This window comes from Monodon monoceros, unplaced genomic scaffold (genome assembly GCF_005190385.1).
Source record: "Monodon monoceros isolate NGI ecotype Baffin Bay Population unplaced genomic scaffold, NGI_Narwhal_1 Super_Scaffold_11, whole genome shotgun sequence".
Lineage (NCBI taxonomy): Eukaryota > Metazoa > Chordata > Mammalia > Artiodactyla > Monodontidae > Monodon > Monodon monoceros.
The window spans coordinates 131773738-131795374 of NW_021703767.1; the positions used below are offsets into that span (position 1 = coordinate 131773738).

General features: G+C 42.0%; 1 protein-coding gene and 1 non-coding gene across 4 annotated transcripts in view; both read right to left on the reverse strand.

Annotated features, from left to right (window-relative positions):
- Nucleotides 1-21288, reverse strand: part of COL6A6 (collagen type VI alpha 6 chain) — a 163848-nt gene extending 142560 nt beyond the window's left edge. For all 3 annotated transcript variants that reach the window (XM_029214231.1, XM_029214230.1, XM_029214232.1), the window contains exon 1: nucleotides 21148-21288. In XM_029214231.1, coding sequence (XP_029070064.1) covers nucleotides 21148-21164 — 17 coding nt within the window. In that variant the 5' untranslated portion in view covers nucleotides 21165-21288. The remainder of the gene's footprint in view (nucleotides 1-21147) is intronic.
- On the reverse strand, nucleotides 19774-19877 carry LOC114891395. The gene has a single exon (XR_003792502.1). It is a non-coding gene; the product is annotated as a U6 spliceosomal RNA (small nuclear RNA).
- Nucleotides 21289-21637: the final 349 nt, after the last annotated feature.

Consider the following 21637-nt stretch of genomic DNA (forward strand, 5'->3'; position numbering starts at 1 on the left):
GGAGAGGAAGCATGTCCTGGGCAGGGAGACTACCAGGTACCCGCAAGGGCCCAGAGGGGAAGGAGAGGCTTCACATTTGGGGAACTGAAGGCAGTTCAGAAGCTGTCACAGTATTTTGCCTGTAGCTCCTTGGCACATCATCACACCATCTGCACAATACATCTTCAGGGGCCTCATCTTCCTTGTCTGAATAACAGGAATGAAAATACCATATTTCCTGGATTCAAACTGTACTTACCCCCTCCCCCCATTTTAACATTCGTATAATCAGGATGGGTGTTACTATAGATTTGTACTTTTCCTGCTGTTTTTTTTTTTCTCTTCCTTGAAAGCTATTGGGCAACTGATGGCGTTCCAGAATTAAGGACATTGAAATCATTTTTGCCTTACCTTTCTCCTAGGGTCACAAGAATATGGGACTATCAAATAAGCTTAAGGCCCATATTGGCTCTCAGAATCACCTTGGCAGCTTTTCAACTCTATCAGTTCCTTGGCTCTGTCCCCAGAGATTCTGATGTCATTGATCTGGAGGAGGAACCTGGTGGGATTTTTTTGGAAACCCAGGTGATTCTAATGCACAGCCAAGGTTGACAACTGATACCACCTGATCCTGCAGCAGGGGTCAGAGCTCTACCACCTGTGAGCCAAATCTGACTCTATTTTGCTAGATAAGGTTTTACTGAAACACAGCCACACCCATACATCTACATACTATCTATGGCTGCTTTTTCATCACAATGGTACAGTGGAGTAGTTGCAGCAGAGACAGTAGGACCCACAAAGTCTAACAATTTCATCGTCTGACTCTACAGAAAAACCTTGCCAAACTTTGCCAGATACTGTTGCTACTCAGTGTGGTTCTCAGCTCAGCACCTGCAGCACCAGCAGAGCACCATCAAAGCCTGCTGGAAATGCAGAATCCTCAGTCTTAGTGAATCAGCCTGTGACAAGATTTCTAGGCGGTGTGTGTGCACATCAAAGTTTGAGAAGTCCTGCCCGGTGCCCTCTGACCACTGCTATTCTCTCTGGACACTTTTTTTTTTCTTTTTTGCAGTACGTGGGCCTCTCACTGTTGTGGCCTCTCCCGTTGCGGAGCACAGGCTCCGGATGCGCAGGGTCAGCGGCCATGGCTCACGGGCCTAGCCGCTCCGCGGCATGTGGGATCCTCCCAGACCGGGGCACGAACCCGCGTCCCCTGCATCGGCTGGCGGACTCTCAACCACTGTGCCACCAGGGAAGCCCTCTCTGGCCACATTTTTGCCCTCTACCCTTCCTCCTGCTCAGTCCTCATCCTCCAGGTCTTTACTGCAATGCTCTTTTCTCAGGGAGGTCCTCTCCTGTCCTCATAAATTCGATTTTTCTCCCATGGCACCTTATTATTTTTCTTCATAGCATGTCACAAGTCTGTGATTAAATCTTCGTTTGAGTGTTTATCTCATTAATGTCTATCCCACCGCTAGACTAGAAGCTTCCCAAGGGTGGAGGCTGGGTCTCAGGGCATGAGAAAGAGCTCAGAAAGGTACAAATCACTCTGGGTGGTGGCAATGGAAAGAGGAATGCAGACAATGTTGGAAGTGACCTGGTGGGTGTAAACCAGAGGAATGTCACTCACCGTCTGGTTCTATAAGGGTTAAGCCGTTAGCCACTGCAGTTGCTGACCTACAGTACACTCTGAAAGGAGTTCAAGAACAAAGAATAGAATGAGGCACTCTGTGCTTTAGGAAAACAGGCCAAACAGGCCCTTAGATATTAGGTATATTTCAGGAGGAATTTTTATGAACCCAGATCCTTGCATCTTCCCATACTTCGAAAAGCACTAAGATCATTAACTGAAATATCTGTTCCTTGTGACTAGCAGTGACTTTCTACCAAAGTGCACGCTGGATCGTACATATTCTTTAGCCAAAATCACACATATACTGGCCTCCACCTCAACACTCACCTCTTCAAAGCAGTTCCTCAGAGCTATTGAGAGGCTACCTCCCAGGCTACAGTCCTCAGTAAGACACTGAATAAAACCCAACTCTCAGTTCTTACTGTGTGTGTGTGTGTGTGTGTGTGTATGTGTGTGTTTGTGTGTTGTGTGTATGTGTGTTTTTTCCAGTCAGCATGGAAACAGAACCAATCACTATGCAGATCAGGAAGGGTGCAGTGTAGAAGCTCTCAGATGATGAGCAGTTAGGTAGGATCTAATTTCCTCTTTTTGTATTCCAGGGTTAAATATTAGTATTCAATCACACAGAAACACTGAAGTGCTTTGGTAAAGCTCTGCAGAGTAAGGATCCAAATTTACCAGCTGTTCATTAAATCACACACACACACATATATATATATATATATATATATATAATCTCAGGAATTTAATTAGAAAGGCAGAGGTCCAAGCATGTCATCATTGCTTGAGAAAGTCACATTTCAGGCAGCTTCTCCCTTCCAAGTGAACCAAGGAAACGCTTAATTGCATTTTATTCTTTTTCTCCCTCTTAATCACAGCTTGCCTCAACTGATTTTTTTTTCCAAAATGCCCTTGGGGAGTGAACATTTTTGAATGGCAAACTTCTTGTATGAAGATTAAGCACACCAGCTGCTCTTGTCTGAAGCTGTAGCGTCTTTTAAAACAGAGCATAAATCAGATGGCTTAGGCTGACCTCCTTTGGGTCCTAGGCATAACACTCACCAACAGTGAGATAAAAAGATACAAATGAACTTATTTACAGAACAGAAATAGACTCGCAGACATAGAAAAGAAATTTGTGGTTACCAAAGGGGAAGGGGGGGGTAAATTAGGAAGTTGGGATGAACATACACACACCACTACATATAAAATAGGTAACCAACAAAGACCTACTGTATAGCCCAGGGAATTATACTCAATATTTTGTAATAACCTATAAGGGAAAAGAATCTGAAAATGAATATGCATACATATATCTGAATCACTTTGCTGTACACCTGAAACTAACACAACATTGTAAATCAACTATACTTCAATGAAAATAAAATAAATAAAAACAAAAAATAGTGAGATAAGATCAATGTTTTTTTCTGGAGAAGAAAACAAGCTCAAAGAAAGAAAGAAGAAATGTCACAGACTCAGGTTACCTCAACAGAGCCTCACCAAGGGGATTAGAACAATGCTGGCTGCTGTTTGTGTTGAGTCTCCCATTAGGAGTATTTGACGTACATTTTGGTAATCCCCTCCTCTCTCAAATAAATGAGGCTCCACTGCAAAAGGGAAAGTAGCTTGTATGAAGAGTGTGGAGACAAGGGTTCTAGTCCAGACTGAGAGGCCTTAGACCAATCTTTTAACTTAAATTCTCAGAGACTCATTTTCCTCACCCGTAAACTAGGTGGTTTTAAAATACGTATTTATCCATTCATATATTTATCTGAGGCCCTGTGTAGGCAGCAGGTGGGCGATGAAGAGTAAAACCAGATGTGGTCATTGTCCTTATGGATCTTCCAATCCACTGAGGGAGCAACATATTTTCGAAAGAATGACATCAATAAGTGTGACAATAAGCAGTGTCACAGGCTGTAAAGAAGAGGTTTCTCTAAGGCTCCCCAGGCCATCCATCAGTGAGTCTGGGCAACAGTACCTGCTAATCTAACCTCTTCTCACCACTTCCCACCCACGTCCACGCCACCACTGCCTCTTGCCTGGTTTATGCCACTAACAGATCTCCACGTTTTGACTCTTGCCCTTAATATATTCTTCAGGCATTAGTCAGACTGATCTTTGAAGACCATACATTAGATCAATATCCCCACGTTCAAAACCTCCAGTGACTTTCCATCAGGCTTAGATTAAATTCCCATATCGTGTGCATGGCCCACAAGCCTCTCTAGGCCACTGGCTGTGCCCCATGACCTGATCTCATCTTCTTTACACTCCCTCTCACTCCCCCACTCCAGCCATACTGGCCTCCTTGCTTTTCTCATGCCAACATTGCTCCTGCCTGGAAATGTCCTCTCCCCCCAAGCAGCCTCGTTTTGCTCCCAAGTTCACTCAGGTTTCTGCTCAAATGTCAGCTCCTCAGAAATGCCTTCCTGACCACTCCATCCAAAATAACTTCCCACTTCCTTATCATCAGCCACTACCCCATTAAATACCTCTGTATTTTCCCCTAGCATTTAACACACATTTGTTGACTTTATTATTTATGTCCTCCCTGGAGGTGGGAACTTTTCCCATCTTGTTTCCCAGCACCTAAAATAAGGCTTACACATAAAAAGATACTCAATAACTATTTGTTGAATTATTATATACTGGGATGACATGTAATACAGAGAACTGATTAACTCAGAGGTCAGGAAAGGTTCCCTTACGGGACTGTTATTTAAGGTGATATTTGGAGGAATGGTGAGAGTTAACCAGGCCAAAAGGAGTGTGGAGTGCCAGGAGGGAGGAGAGCTCTTGTCAAGGTCCTGTGGCAGGAAGGAGAGCAGAGTGGTCCTGGAAGCAAAGGAAGCCCAGTATGACTAGAACACAGAGCGAAGGGGAGCATGGCACTTGTTTAGGCTGGAAAAGAAGTAGCCAGGCCATGCATGGCTTTGCAGGATCTATTAATGATTTCTGTCTTTATTCCAAGACTAGTGGGAAGTCATTAAAAGATTTTAATTGTGGAGAAGGATGGGGGAAAGAATCAATCACTTTTGTTTATAAAACATACTTGAAATGATTCGTAAGACCCATTTTTGCTCTGAAATTCTTGAACCCTACAAAAAGTCAAACAGCAAAATGAGAATGAAAATTTGAAAATATTAATCAAAATCAATTTCAGTGACAGAGATTCAGTCCCTTGAGCTTTGTAGCGACTCCACATCACTACTTTGAGACTTTATGTTCATGTTGAGTTTAGCACTCTCTCTTTCTTCCCTCTCCCATATAATAGTGAGTCAAAATTTCCTTGTACTCTGAGAAACCGGACTTCTGTACAATTATTCTGACCATGCAGGATCTAAGTTGAGCGTCAGCATTAGAAGCTTCTAGGCTTTAGAAGCACATACTTTCTAGCTGACCCAAGCAGAATAGACAGGTAGCAGTGTCAAGGCCTGGGTTTTACCACATCATGAATTCAAATCCCCCACGGGCCAGCGGTGATTTTGAGCACTTGATGCATATTGAAACCTCAGACCCTCATCTGTGAAAAGGGGATAATGATAGTACCACTTTCCTCATTGGGTTGTTGTGGATTAAATGTGATGATATATATAAAGTGCTTAATAAGTGATGAGGTAATTGACATAGAGTATTGGAGTATTCAAAGATCCACTGTGTGAAAAAAATCTGGAGTCAACCATCTCTTTCTACCTGGGTGGTTCTAGCTCAGTCACCTATTGCTCCTGGCTGCAGCTGGTGGCATGGCTACCGCTCTGCACACAGGGCACAATCTCCTTTCTCAGTGGGGAGTTACAGATCTGCAAATATGGAATCACAACCTCTCCTTTGGTGTCCACTGTGCTACCCTACTCAATCCCTTTGATAGCTGCTGATTGAGGTGACAATGGAATATCTATTCCTAATTGCAACTTTCTCCATGAAGAAATTGAAAGAACTGATGGAGCAATAAACAAATAAAATAAATGAAGAGATAAATGAAAACCCTCAAGCTCTGGGGAGAAAAAAGTCATCTATCTAAAGTATTTTGCATCTAGGACTACATAACTATGGATTTATGAGGTGAGTCTCGAACATAGACAATGCTGTCAACTACCAATTTACCTATTTATATTAGTAAAATGATTGCTAATTACACATGACTAAGTGTGCCCAAATTTGGGGGATATGTAGAAACAAAGGGCAACAAACTTTGTGTATCAGAGTGGGGTGGGCATCCCTGGCCCAGTGAACTTGAAAACTGGATTGCCATAGACTTAGGTAGGTGTGCCAAAGCAGTAAGTTACCAAATAATACCTAAAAGTCTTTCCTAAAAAACTAAAAATATAGGTACCATAATATATATATATTGTTCAAATTATAGTTTTCTCCAAATATATGCCCAGGAGTGGGACTATAGGATCCCACTCCTGGGCATATATTTGGAGAAAACTGTAATTTGAAAAGATACATCACCCCTATGTTCATAGCACACTATTTACAATAGCCAAGATATGGAAGCAACCTAGATGTTAATCGATAGATGAATGGATAAAGAAGATGTGGTACATATATACAATGGAACACTATGCAGCCATAAAAAATAATGAAATAATGCCATTTGCAGCTACATGGATGGACCTAGAGATTATCATACTAAGTGAAGTAAGCCAGCCAAACACAAATATCGTATGATATTGCTTATATGTGGAATCTAAAACAATGATACAAATGAACTTATTTACAAAACAGAAATAAAGACATAGAAAACAAATGTATGGTTACCAAAGGGGAAAGTCAGGGGGGGGAGGGATAAATTAGGAGTTTGGGATTAAAATATACAAACTATATTTTTAAATAGATAAACAACAAGAACCTACTGTATAGCACAGGGAACTATACTCCATATCCTGTAGTAACCTATAATGGAAAAGAATCTAAAAATATCTATATATAGGCATGTATGACTGAATCACTTTGCTGTACACCTGAAACTAACACAACATTGTAAATCAACTATATTTCAATGAAAATTTAAAAAATTAAAAATAATAAAAATCTTGAACATGTGCAGACAGCTCTTGGAGGTGCTATTATCCTAATTTCCATCCAAATTATGTGCTTAACCTGCTCCTCATTACTAAAATCTAAAAAGTTTTTTGCCTTAATCATTGACCAGTACAGGTCTGTTAATTTGTTTAGTGCTTGCCTCCACCCAGTTAAATCACCTGCAAATGTGCCCCTGGGTTTGTCAGCATTTTCACGACAAGTTCCTGGAATCCCAAGAATGAGGTGCTTAATGGTGTGTTTCAGAATGATGACAGCAATCCTGGAGAAGGAGGGAAACTGAGGAGGAATTGCAGTTGAGAATAATTTAAGGCAAAACTCTTGGAAAAATCTCCTCAGTTTAGAAACTGGATTCATGGCATTAACCCAGGAAATGCAGATGTTGAAGCTGGAGGATTATTTGGAAGAAATTGTGTGAGAGAATTAGACACAATTATATGTTATTATATCACTTACATTTCCAAACACACACTCCACGCAAGGTTTGAAAGCAGGATACTTCTAGCTACATGGCACTTTCCTCCCTCTTGGTTCTGCCCAAAGTCCCTCTATTAGAGTGCCCTTTAAACTTAGACACCCTGGAATGTGGGCTTTACTATCTCATAATATCACAGGGTCAAGTCAAGCATAATACTCATCTTGATGACTCTAAAAGAAAAATCATTTATTCAGCACCAACTAACCAAAACCTCTCAATCTCTGTGTTTGGATATGATTTCTACTTCAGATGTGAAAATGAAAGTTCAGAGAGCTTATGTGACTTGCCCTTGGTCATCAGTTAGTAAGGAAGCTGATTTCAGTTCATTTATTCTACAGCAGATATTTATTGAGCATCTACTAAGTGGTTAGCACTGAAGATGCCTGGTGAACATGAAAGACAAAGCAACCACGCTTCAGTGGGAACTGTGGGAGCCCAGGGTACAGTGGGGACTCAGGGCAAATACCTTACCTAGTAGACAGGGCTCAGTAATAATTTCCCAAGGAATGGACATGTTAGCTGAGCCCTAAAGGGAGAGAAAGAGTCAGCCAGATTGAGAGTCCAGAGAATACTATTCTAGGTAGAGGAAATTCCAAATGCAAATGGCAGGAGGGAGAGGGCAAAGTCTGCTTAAAGACCCAAAGGATTGGCAGTGGTGGCAAAGAAATAGAAAAGCAGGAGAGGTGGATAAAGATTGGATGGTGGGAGGATTTTCAACCATGATAAGGATTTTGGATTTTACCCAAAGGCATTGGAGAATATTTAATTAATTAATTAATTAATTAACTTATGGCTGTGTTGGGTCTTTGTTGCTGTGCTCAGGCTTTCTCTAGTTGCGGTGAGTGGGGGCGACTCTTCATTGCAGTGCATGGGCTTCTCATTGTGGTGGCTTCTCTTGTTGCAGAGCTCTAGTCACGCGGGCTTCAGTATTTGTGGCACACGGGCTCAGTAGTTGTGGCTTGCAGGCTCTAGAGCGCAGGCTCAGTAGTTGCGGTGCATGGGCTTAGTTGCTCAGTGGCATGTGGGATCTTCCCAGACCAGGGCTCGAACCCGTGTCCTCTGCATTGGCAGGCAGATTCTTAACCACTATGCCACCTGGGAAGTCCCAGCATTGGAGAATTTTAAGCAGAGGAAAGTATGAGCAGACAGTTTTAGGGAACTCACTCAAAGCTGAACTATGGAAAATGCTAGAAGAGGAGCAAGACTAGAGCAGAAAGGTGGTCTAGGTTGCAGCTGTCGTCTGGGTGAAAAAGAGAATGGTGTTTGGGGACCAGGAGCAGAGATGATGGAGAGGAGTTTGCAGAAATCAGTAGGAAATATAATCATAGGATGTGGAGACCGATTAGATAGGATTCTTGATAAGGGCTGGGGAGGACAGGGCTTCAAGGCTACGTTGGTGGAAGATGTTCCGGTGCCTTGTGAGCAGTTAGATGTCTGGGTTTGAGTTCCGAGGAGAGGTCTGGTTTGGGGTGAGGGGTGGATTAGGAAGTAATTGGTAAATGTGATGGTAAATTTTATGTGTCAAATTGACTGAACTAAGGGGTGGTAAAACATTATTTCTGGGTGTGCCTGTGAGGGTGCCTGTTTGAATTGACAGAATGAATAAAGAAGATGACCTTCACCAAGGCAAGTAGGCATCATCCAATCCATTGATGGCCTGATTAGAGCACAAAGGCAAAGGAAAGGTGAATCTTCTTTCTCTGCTTAAGCTGGAAAGTCCGTTTGCTTCTGCCCTTTGAAACTGGGGTTTTGATTGTCAGGCCTTCAGACTCAGATTGATGACACCACTGGCTTTCCTGGTCCCCTGGCTTGCAAGCGGCAGATCAGAGGACTTCTCAGCCCCCATAATGATGTGAGCCAGTTCCTATAATAATATCCTCTTATACATATCTCTCTATAGCCTATTGGAGAACCCTACTACAGTAAAAGAAATTGTGACCAAAGCAGTGGGGGGATAGGAACATCCACCAGAAATATTGTGAGACTGGTTCCATCCTTACGGAGCATGTGTTTGAGCCACTTCTCATAACCTGCGGAAGGTGCTATTTCTCTAACGATGGAGTCATAACTGAGCCCTCCCCGATACCTCCCTCCCCTTCTTCCTGATACATTGTCAGAGAGCTGATGGGAATTCAGGATCAGGTCACAACCAACAAGCCAACTGACCCAGACACAAGTGAAACAGCACTGGCTGGGGACAAAATTCTGTTCTCCAGTGTGGAAAGCAAGAATTCCATTCTTGATTCACTTTTTGGCCAGAATGGAATCTACAGGATACTTAGAGCTAAAGCACTGCCTTAACTGAAATAGTTAACAAGCTCATGGTAGATTGGGTTCCCCCAAAGCAGACTCTAGACAAGAATTTGTGCAATCAGATTACTGAGGAGAGGATCCCTGGAAGCACTAGTAGAGCGTCAGGGGAGTGAGACAGGGAACCAGGTAGAATTGTTAATGAGCAAGTGGGTTAGCATTCTGGGCAGCTGGAGCTCATCCCCTTGGGCACCTCTGGAAAAATGTAAAGATGAGACCTCAAGAGTGGCCTTCCCCAAGGTGTGAGAAGTCTGAGGATACTTATTCACCGGCTTTCATCTGTTATTGGGCGAGGGGTTGCTCACAGTGGTGTTAACTCCCAGGGCCCTCTGGCCTACTCCACTTGAGTCTGCCATGCTCCCAAGGCCAGAGAAAGCCCTCAGGCCTCCACTGGTGCTTGAAGTAAGAAGCCTGCAGTGAGAACTGGAACTGAATGCAGAAGGGACGCAGACAGGGCTCTGATATCCTCTGGTAGCCAGCAGAGAAGAGAAAAGCCTGGGCATTAGGGAAATCTATTACAACATATAACACCATCTGCCCTGTATTATAGTCCCAGAGAAATATGTAAGTAAATGTTATTGATTATATCGTTATCCACACCTGCTGGCTTATGGTGAGTTAAGGGTACCAAAAGATGGTATATGGGCCATTTGATACATTGCGGAAATTTTTTCCACCAAACAAAAATAGCCAAATGTGACTCTGACTCGCTCATGATCTTCAGAGTTCTATTGTATTTGGACTCATGCAATGGAGAATTTCAGTCACAATGTCTTGTCAGACGTTAATCACGTTGTTTTTAAAGGACTCGATACGTGATTAACTTATGGGTTTTCAAGCCAACACAAATGCCTTTGCCAACTAACTCTGGCAAAATCTTTACCCTCTAAAGTTTAGGATACAGTACTTAAAGCATTACAAAAACATGTTCAAGTCAAATCAATACCCCATCCTTAATTATAAATGGTTAAGAAATGGTTAAATGTATATTTATTATCTCTTTGTGCCTTGAGGGGAATGCTGAGGCTTAAGATGGAGTTGTATGCTTTATTTTTCTTCCCTCCACTCCACCTTTTGAACATTTGGGGGAAAACTTTCTCTTCCTGGCAAAATTAAATCAGCAAATTTCCTGGGGCTTGTTATTTAGAATCATAAAAACTGTTAGCTTTTAGGGTTATCTCAGTCAATCAAGATGAGTCATAAAGGTAAGATTTAGAGTCTATTTCTTCCTTTAGCAAAAGCAAGCAAGAGGTGATATCACCTCTTTTATCTTGTCTGGATTTTCTAAGTACAACTGCTCCAGATTTACATGAAAAGCATACTTCAGCCAGAATTTTGCAATTTTAAGTCATTCATTTATCAAATATTTATTGAGTACCTACTAAGTGCCAGGTACTATGGGAAACACTAGGGATGCAAGAGCCACAGGAGGTCTTTTCTTCTGCACATGGTTTATGTTAGCCAAACAGTATCCATTTTTATTCATGGTAACCTTGTCCAAATTTTCCTGTCATTGCCTTGGGGTCACCCCAAGAAAAGACAAGTTTGGAAGGAGGGTGAGGAATCTGGAGAGCAAGTGACACCGAGTCTCTAACTACTACTATTTCTTCATTTAAAAAGTTTGGCCTTTACTGTTCTGTAAAGTATTCTCTATGCCTTCTAAATTCTCCATTCCCTTGAAGAACTGAAGTTTGCTTTGCGGGCCTTTATTTTAAAATTCTGAAAATATAAATCTATTACTTTTCTGCTGAAGGCAGAAAGATATTTTTGTTACCACAAAACCATTATACAAAGAAACTAAAACCCTGAGTGCACTTTTCAAAGCTTTTGACCTGAAGTAACCATTTGGCTTCTTTAGAATGAGAAGCACATTAGCACCAGTACAAAAACTCAGTAGGTACGTATTGTGATCATCGTGATCATAATGGACAGCACGTGTACAAAATATTCTCCCCAAACTGTAAAACAAAATATATGAAGAGACACAGAGTGAAATTAGAATAGCCATAACTCCCAAACATCTCTTCCAGGATGGCAGCATGCCTGAGTGATGGGTCTTTCCTTAAATGCCCTCCAGGAACTGGAACACTTGCAGGGGAAAAGGGAGATTACAACGTTGGGCGAGTTATACATTTCTTGGTATCATGTTCTACTCCATGGAGACAAGGTATTTCTTTCAGTGAGGTCAAAACATGGACTAAAATTGGACTCTATGATGGAGACCTTCAAGATGGCAAAGGAGTGAGACCTGGAGATTGCCTTCCTCCCCCAAAATACATCATAAATACATCTACACATGGAACAACTCCTACAGAACACCTACTGAATGCTGGCAGAAGACCTCAGACCTCCCAAAAGACAAGAAACTCCCCACATACCTGGGTAGGGCAAAAGAAAAAAGAAAAAACAGAGACAAAAGAATAGGGATGGGACCTGCACCAGTGGGAGGGAGCCGTGAAGGAGGAAAGGTTTCCACACACTAGGAAGGCCCTTCACGGGCAGAGACTGAGGGTGGCGGAGGGGGGAAGCTTCGGAGCCATGGAGGAGGGTGCAGCAACAGGGGTGGGGAGGGCAAAGCGGAGAGATTCCCGCACAGAGGATCGGTGCCAACCGTCACTCACCAGCCTGAGAGGCTTGTCTGCTCACCCGCCAGGGCGGGCGGGGGCTGGGAGCTGAGGCTCAGGCTTCGGTGGTCAGACCCCAGGGAGAGGACTGGGGTTGGCTGCGTGAACACAGCCTGAAGGGGGCTAGTGTGCCACGACTAGCTGGGAGGGAGTCCGGGAAAAAGTCTGCACCTGCCTAAGAGGCAAGAGACCATTGTTTCGGGGTGCACAAGGAGAGGGGATTCAGAGCACCGCCTAAACGAGCTCTAGAGATGGGCGCGAGCTGCAGCTATCAGCACGGACACCAGAGACAGGCATGAAATGCTAAGGCTGCTGCTGCAGCCACCAAGAAGCTTGTGTGCAAGCACAGGTCACTATCCACACCTCCCCTCCCGGGAGCCTGTGGAGCCCGCCACTGCCAGGGTCCCGGGATCCAGGGACAACTTCCCCGGGAGAACACACGGCACGCCTCAGGCTGGTGCAACGTCTTGCTGGCCTCTGCTGCCACAGGCTCGCCCAGCATCCAGACCCCTCCCTCCTCCTGGCCTGAGTGAGCCAGAGCCCCCTAATCAGCTGCTCCTTTAACCCCGTCCTGTCTGAGCGAAGAACAGACGCCCTCAGGCGCCCTACACACAGAGGCGGGGCCATATCCAAAGCTGAACCCCGGGAGCTGTGCGAACAAAGAAGAGAAAGGGAAATCTCTCTCAGCAGCCTCAGCAGCAGTAGATTAAAGCTCCACAATCAACTTGATGTATCCTGCATCTGTGGAATACCTGAATAGAAAATGAATCATCCCAAAATGGATGCGGTGGACTTCGGGAGCAACGATACATACATATTTTTCCTTTTTCTCTTGTTGTGAGTGTGTATGTGTATGCTTCTTTGTGTGATTTGTCTGCATAGCTTTGCTTTTACCATTTGTCCTAGGGTTCTGTCTGCCCATTTTTCTTTGTTTCTTTTTTCTTTGTATAGTTTTTAGCGCTTGTTATGATTGGTGGATTTGTTTTTTGGTGTGGTTGCTCTCTTCTTTCTTCCTTTTTTAAATTATTTTTTAATTGTTTTATTTTAATAATTATTATTTTAATAACTTTATTTTATTTTATTGTTTTCTTTCTTTCTTTTGTCTCCCTTTTCTTCTGAGCTGTGTGGCTGACAGGATCTTGGTGCTCTGGCCAGGTGTCAGGACTGTGCCTCTGAGGTGGGAGAGCCAACTTCAGGACATTGGTCCACCAGAGACCTCCCAGCTCCATGTAATATCAAATGGCAAAAGCTCTCCCAGAGATCTCCATCTCAACACTAGGACCCAGTTCCACTCAACGACCAGCAAGCTACAGTGCTGGACACCCTAGGCCAAACAACTAGCAAGGCAGGACCACAACCCCACCCGTTAGCAGAGAGGCGCCTAAAATCATAATAAGGTCACAGACACCCCAAAACACACCACCAGACGTGGTCCTGCCCACCAGAAAGACAAGATCCAGCTTCATCCACCAGAACACAGGCACTAGTCCCCTCCACCAGGAAGCCTACACAACCCACTGATCCAAACCTAGCCACTGGGGGCAGACACCAAAAAACAACGGGAACTACGAACCGGCAGCCTGCGAAAAGGAGACCTCAAACACAGTAAGTTAAGCAAAATGAGAAGACAGACAAATACATAGCAGATGAAGGAAAAAGGTAAAAACCCACCAGACCAAACAAATGACGAGGAAATAGGCAGTCTACCTGAAAAACAATTCAGAGTAATGATAGTAAAGATGATCCAAAGTCTTGGAAAGAGAATGTAGAAAATACAAGAAATGGTTAACAAGGACCTAGAAGAAGTAAAGAGCAAACAATGATGAACAACACAATAAATGAAATTAAAAATTCTCTAGAAGGAATCAACAGCAGTGTAACTGAGGCAGAAGAATGGATAAGTGACCTGGAAGATAAAATAGTGGAAATAACTACTGCAGAGCAGAATAAAGAAAAAAGAATGAAAAGAATTGAGGACAGTCTCAGAGACCTCTGGGACAACATTAAACACACCAAAATTCGAATTATAGGGGTCCCAGAAGAAGAAGAGAAAAACTAAGGGAATGAGAAAATATTTGAAAACATTATAATTGAAAACTTCCCTAACATGTGAAAGGATTAGTCAATCAAGTCCAGGAAGCACAGAGAATTCCATACAGGATAAATGCAAGGAGAAACACGAAAAGACACATATTAATCAAACTATCAAAAATTAAATACAAAGAAAAAATATTGAAAACACCAAGGAAAAAACAACAAATAATATACAAGGGAATCCCCATAAGGTTAACAGCTGATCTTTCAGCAGAAACTCTGCAAACCAGAAGGGAGTGGCAGGACATATTTAAGTGATGAAAGGGAAAAACCTAAAACCAAGATTATTCTACCCACCAAGGATCTCATTCAGATACGACAGAGAAATTAAAAGCTTTATGGATAAGCAAAAGCCAAGAGAATTCAGCATCACCAAACTAGCTCTACAACAAATGCTAAAGGAAGTTCCTTAGGTGGGAAACACAAGAGAAGGAAAAGACCTACAATAACAAACCCCAAACAATTAAGAAAATGGTAATAGGAACATACATATCGATAATTACCTTAAATGTAAATGGATTAAAAGCTCCAACCAAAAGACATAGACTGGCTGAATGGATACAAAAACAAGACCCGTATATGTCTACAAGAGACCCACTTTAGACCTAGGGACACATACAGACTGAAAATGAGGGGATGGAAAAAGATATGCAATGCAATGGAAATCGAAAGAAACCTGGAGTAGCAATTCTCATATCAGACAAAATAGGCTTTAAAATAAAGACTATTACAAGACAAAGAAGGACAGTATATAATGATCAAGGGATCAATCCAAGAAGAATAACTAACAATTGTAAATACTCTTGCACCCAACATAGGAGCACCTCAATACATAAGGCAAACGCTAACAGCCATAAAAGGGGAAATCAACAGTAACACAATCATAGCAGGAGACTTTAACACCCCACTTTCACCAATGGACAGATCATCCAAAATGAAAATAAATAAGGAAACACAAGCTTTAAATGATACATTACACAAGATGGACTTAATTGATATTTATAGGACATTCCATCCAAAAACAACAAAATACACTTTCTTCTCAAGTGCTCATGGAACATTCTCCAGGATAGATATATCTTGGGTCAAAAATCAAGCCTTGGTAAATTTAAGAAAATTGAAATCACATCAAGTATCTTTTCCAACCACAACACTATGAGACTAGATATCAATCACAGGAAAAAAATCTGTAAAAAATACAAACACATGGAGCCTAAATGATACACTACTTAATAAACAAGAGATCACTGAAGAAATCAAAGAGGAAATCAAAAAATACCTCGAAACAAATGAGAGTGAAAACACAATGACCCAAAACCTATGGGAAGCAGCAAAAGCAGTTCTAAAGGGAAGTTTATAGCAAAAAAATCCTACCTCAAGAAACAAGAAACATCTGAAATAAACAACCTCACCTTATACCTAAATCAATTAGGGAAAAAAGAACAAAAAAACCCCCAAAGTTAGCAGAAGGAAAGAAATCATAAAGATCAGATCAGAAATAAATGAGAAAAAGAGATGAAGGAAACAATAGCAAAGATAAACAAAACCAAAATCTGGCTCTTTGAGAAGATAAACAAAATTGATAAACCATTAGCCAAACTCATCAAGAAAAAAGGGAGAAGACTCAAATCAATAGAATTAGAAATCAAAAAGGAGAAGTAACAACTAACACTGCAGAAATACAAAGGATCATGAGACATTACTACAAGCAACTATATGCCAATAAAATGGAAACCCTGGAAGAAATGGACACGTTCTTAGAAAAATACAACCTTCCAAGACTGAACCAGGAAGAAATAGAAAATATAAACAGACCAATCACAAGCACTGAAATTGAGACTGTTATTAAAAATCTTCCAACAAACCAAAGCCCAGGACCAGATGGCTTCACAGGCAAATTCTATCAAACTTTAGATAAGAGCTAACACCTACCCTTCTCAAACTCTTCCAAAATAGAGCAGAGGAAGGAACACTCCCAAACTCATTCTATGAGGCTACCATCACCCTGATACCAAAACGAGACAAAGATGTCACCAAGAAAGAATACTACAGGCCAATATCACTGATGAACATAGATGCAAAAATCCTCAACAAAGTACTAGCAAACAGAATCCAACAGCACCTTCAAAGGATCATACATCATGATCAAGTGGGATTTATCCCAGGAATGTAAGGATTCTTCAATGTATGCAAATCAATCAATGTGATATACCATATTAACAAACTGAAGGATAAATACCATATGATCATCGCAATAGATGCAGAGAAAGCTTTTGACAAAATTCAACACCCATTTATGATAAAAACTCTCCAGAAAGTAGGCATAGAGGGAACTTACCTCAACATAATAAACACCATATATGACAAACCTACAGCCAACATACTTCTCAATGGTGAAAAACTGAAACCATTTCCACTAAGATCAGAAACAGGACAAGGCTGCCCACTCTCACCACTATCATTCAACATGGTTTTGGAAGTTTTAGCCACAGCAATCAGAGAAGAAAAAGAAATAAAGGAAGCTGAATTGGAAAAGAAGAAGTAAAGCTGTCACTGTTTGCAGATGACATGATACTGTACATAGAGAATTATAAAGATGCTACCAGAAAACTACTAGAGCTAGTCAATGAATCTGGTAAAGTAGCAGGATATAAAATTAATGAACAGAAATCTCTTGCATTCCTATACATTAATGATGAAAAATCTGAAAGAGAAATTAAGGAAATACTCCCATTTACCATTGCAACAAAAAGAATAAAATATCTAGGAATAAACCTACCTAAGGAGACAAAAGACCTGTATGCAGAAAATTATAAGACACTGATGAAAGAAATTAAAGATGATACAAATAGATGGAGAGATATACCATGTACTTGGATTGGAAGAATCAACATTGTGAAAATGACTCTACTACCCAAAGCAATCTACAGATTCAATGCAATCCCTATCAAACTACCAATGTCACTTTTCACAGAACTAGAACAAAAAATTTCACAATTTGTATGGAAACACAAAAGACCCCAAATAGCCAAAGCAATCTTGAGAAAGAAAAACGGAGCTGGAGGAATCAGGCTCCCTGACTTCAGATTACACTACAAAGCTACAGTAATCAAGACAGTATGGGATTGGCAAAAAAACAGAAATATAGGTCAATGGAACAGGATAGAAACCCCAGAGATAAACCCATGCACATATGGTCACCTTATCTTTGATAAAGGAGGGAAGAATATACAGTGGAGAAAAGATATCCTCTTCAATAAGTGGTGCTGGGAAAACTGGACAGCTACATGGAAAAGAAAGAAATTAGAACACTCCCTAACACCATTCATAAAAATAAACTCAAAATTGATTAAAGACTTAAATGTAAGGCCAGGCACTACCATACTCTTAGAGGAAAACATAGGCAGAACACTCTATGACATAAATCACAGCAAGAGCCTTTTTGACCCACCTCCTAGAGAAATGGAAATAAAAACAAAAATAAACAAATGGGACCTAATGTAAGTTAAAAGCTTTTTCACAGCAAAGGAAACCAGAAACAAGACGAAAATACAACCCTCAGAATGGGAGAGAATATTTGCAAATGAAGCAGCTGACAAAGGATTAATCTCCAAAATTTACAAGCAGCTCATGCAGCTCAATATCAAAAAAACAAACAACCCAATCCAAAAATGGGCAGAAGACCTAAATAGGCATTTCTCCAAAGAAGATATACAGATAGCCAACAAACACATGAAAGGATGGTCAACATCACTAATCATTAGAGAAATGCAAATCACAACTACAATGAGGCATCATCTCACACCAGACAGAATGGCCATCATCAAAAAATCTACAAACAATAAATGCTGGAGAGGGTGTGGAGATAAGGGAACCCTCTTGCATTGCTCGTGGGAATGTAAATTGATTCAGCCACTATGGAGAACACTATGGAGGTTCCTCTAAAAATTAAAAATAGAACTACCATACGACCCAGCAATCCCACTACTGGCATATACCCTGAGAAAACCATAATTTAAAAAGAGTCATGTACCACAATGTTCATTGCAGCTCTATTTACAATAGCCAGGACATGGAAGCAAACTAAGTGTCCATCAATAGATGAGTGGATAAAGAATATGTGGCAGATATATACAATGGAATATTAGCCATAAAAAGAAACGAAACTGAGTTATTTGTAGTGAGGTGGATGGACCTAGATACTGTCACACAGAGTGAAGTAAGTCAGAAAGAGATAAACAAATATCGTATGCTAACACATATATATGGAATTAAAAAAAAAGTTTATGAAGAACCTAGGGGCAGGACAGGAATAAAGTCACAGATGTAGAGAATGGGCTTGAGGACACGGGGAGGGGCAAGGGTAAGCTGGGACGAAGTGAGAAAGTGGCATAGACTAATATATACTACCAAATTTAAAATAGATAGCTAGTGGGACGCAGCCGCATAGCACAGGGAGATCAGCTGGGTGCTTTGTGATCAGCTAAAGGGGTGGAATGGGGAGCGTGGGAGGCAGATGCAAGAGGGAGGAGATATGGGGATATATGTATATGTATATTCACTTTGTTATAGAGCAGAAACTACCACGCCATTGTAAAGCAATTATACTCCAATAAAGATGTTTAAAAAAAAATTGGACTCTACGCTAAATGAATTTTGGGGAACACTTCTATGTGCCTTGACCCTTAAGAATTACCACCACCATGACTATCACCCTCGTTTATTGAGCACGTATGCCTGCCATTTTATAAGGATCTTATTTTTTCTCCCACATCCCTGTGAGGTAGGTAGGTACCACTGCTCCCTGTGACAGGTGAGAAAAGACTCAAGACAGGTTAAGCAAAAGTCCAAGCTCCTGTGTAATCTGACCTAGACCCATTTCAGAGCAAAGCTACCGGACTTCCTACTTTAAATAACAGTGACAACAAACAACTACAAAAAGGTCAGGACAGGAGATTTTGGCCAACTTTTGATCACTCTGGAGAAGTCATATTCATGACACTTATAAAAGTAGAAGTGTAGAAAATCTAATCTTCGTACTTATTTCTTGGGACTGTAAGAGTGAGTGATTTTTGGTTACAAATACACCATCATTAGTTGTGACCACTTTTCTTTATTTGCAGGTGGTATATCTGGCAATCAGATATTTTTGAGAAATTCCAGATACAGTAGGTATTTACTGACAGGGAAGATACTTTCAATCATTTTTAATACCATTATATTAGCAGGACTACATAGTATACTGTGTATATAGATGAATAAATAATGCACCAACTTTTATTCACAATGCTATAATCTGACCTTCGTTTGGTGACTTAATTAGCTGCTCTTGGCACTGTCCATGCAAATAGGTAAATAAAGAAATTCTTTCTTGATAAACATTCCAAGTACTCAAACTTTCCTGAAATTTGGACTATCTGAAGGGGATGTGAAAAGTGGAAGTTGCAAGTATATTATATTTAACAACGGTGTTTTTTGAGAATTGTTTCACAAAAAGATTTAGTAAAGGTAGATTTTTTTTAACATCTTTATTGGACTATAATTGCTTTACAATGGTGTGTTAGTTTCTGCTGTATAACAAAGTGAATCAGCTATACATAAAAAATATGGAACGCTTCACAAATTTGTGTGTCATCCTGGCACAGGGGCCATGCTAATCTCTGTATCGTTCCAATTTTAGTATATGTGCTGCCGAAGCGAGCACAGGTAGATGGTTTTTATTACTAAAAAAAGGCTAAAGATGATTCTCCAAGGAGTGGTTCCCATAAAGTCTTTTATGTACATCATAAAATTTGATTTCACATGTCCAAAACACATGGACTTTTGAGTGGAAGGTAAGCTTTCTTTTCAGGTTTCCCTCTGCACTTCTAATATTTTGGAATAAAATGAGGGAGGGTGGAGGGAGAAAGCTGATAACTTCTTTTATAAAGGAAAAACCTTTAAGGCCATCCATGTATTTTAAAACACTTTATTTAGATAAGGTCATACTGCAAAGTTTTATATTAAAAATAGTACTCATCAAATAGATCCTTCTTTTAAAAAGCAGTGTGATTGCAGATTCTGTAACTGTAGAAATTCTTAACAAAAGACTTCTAATATCCTTCCTATCTTAAGTCTTATGATTTTCATAGACATCTCAGTTATTCCCAATCAACATCACCACCCTTTTCCCCTATGGAAAATTTCCCCCCAACTGGCAAAGATCATCTTTAAAATCTCCATAGAGTAGACTTCTAAAAAGAGAAATGAGAAATCTTTATCACTAAAGGACACAGAAGAGAAGAAATCACTTCCTAGTGCCAGTTTTTTTTCCTCTTCCCACCGGCCTCCCCGGCTCATCGAAATTATTTGCACAGTTGACACTGAGCCAGGTAGCTGGGGTTCTACTCATTGCAGAAAATTACTGGGCATTCATAAAAGGGTGGATTTTTTCTGCCTTCTCCTCTCCCTTCAGCTAACAATAAAACTCCAACCATCTTTAATAAATTTGGGTGATTGCAGTAGCAAAAGTACAGGCTGGGTCTGGACCGGCCTGGCAGGGACTTTTCCTGACCCCGGCTGGTTAACCTCATTCATCCACTCCCCATGCCATCCTGGGTGCCTGCCACGCTCCAGGCCCTGTGCTGGGCATGGGGACACGGTGTTGAGTGAGGCACCTCTCAGCCTTCGAAGCTCTCAGGAGTGCAGTGGGGGACACGGAGCCCGGAGCAGAGAGTGACCAGAGTGTACTCTGGGCTCTCCAAGAGGAGAATGCGGGGAACTCACAGAAAGACACAGTGAGGTCAGCTAACCCTGCCTGGAGGAGTTGAAAAACAGAACGAGGCGGTTTTGAGATTTTGACATCCCTTCTTCCCTTTACCGGGATTCTCAAGCAGCCCCGTCCATCCGGCGCGTCCTTCCCGGGCAGTCACTCACCACTTGCAAACCTCGTTCTGGCTCTGGCCGGCCCAGCCAACAGCGGCTCTAGCACTTACCTCGGGGAAAAGTCCATGCGGCTCCCGGCCCCGCACTTCCGAAGCCCCCGGCGGGTCTCCTCGCAAAGCACGGATCAGAGCGCAGCGCAGCGCACCGCTGGGAGCGCAGCGCCGAGTGCCGCCGACCGGGGAGACCGTGGGGCCAAAGGGGACCGTGGGAGGGACGTGAGGCGGCGAGGGCAGCCTCTGGCTTCCTGGTGTCCTGCAGGCGGGCGGCAACTCCCAACCCTCCTCACCGCTATATAAACGCTTCTCCCCGCCCCGCGCCGACCCTTCCCCGCCCCGGCGGCCCCCCTCTCAGTGCGCGTCCCCCAGGAAGCGGTATGGGGGGTTCTTGGGGCTGTCACTGCCCTGCCAGCTTCTTCCCTACATGGAACCTGTGCCTACGGCTGCGGACTAGGGAGTAAAACTGAGGGCGGGGAAATTGGGGCGTTCGACGTGCGCGCTTTCTCTGCGCCCAACAGACGGGCAGCGTGCGCGCTCTGAGGCA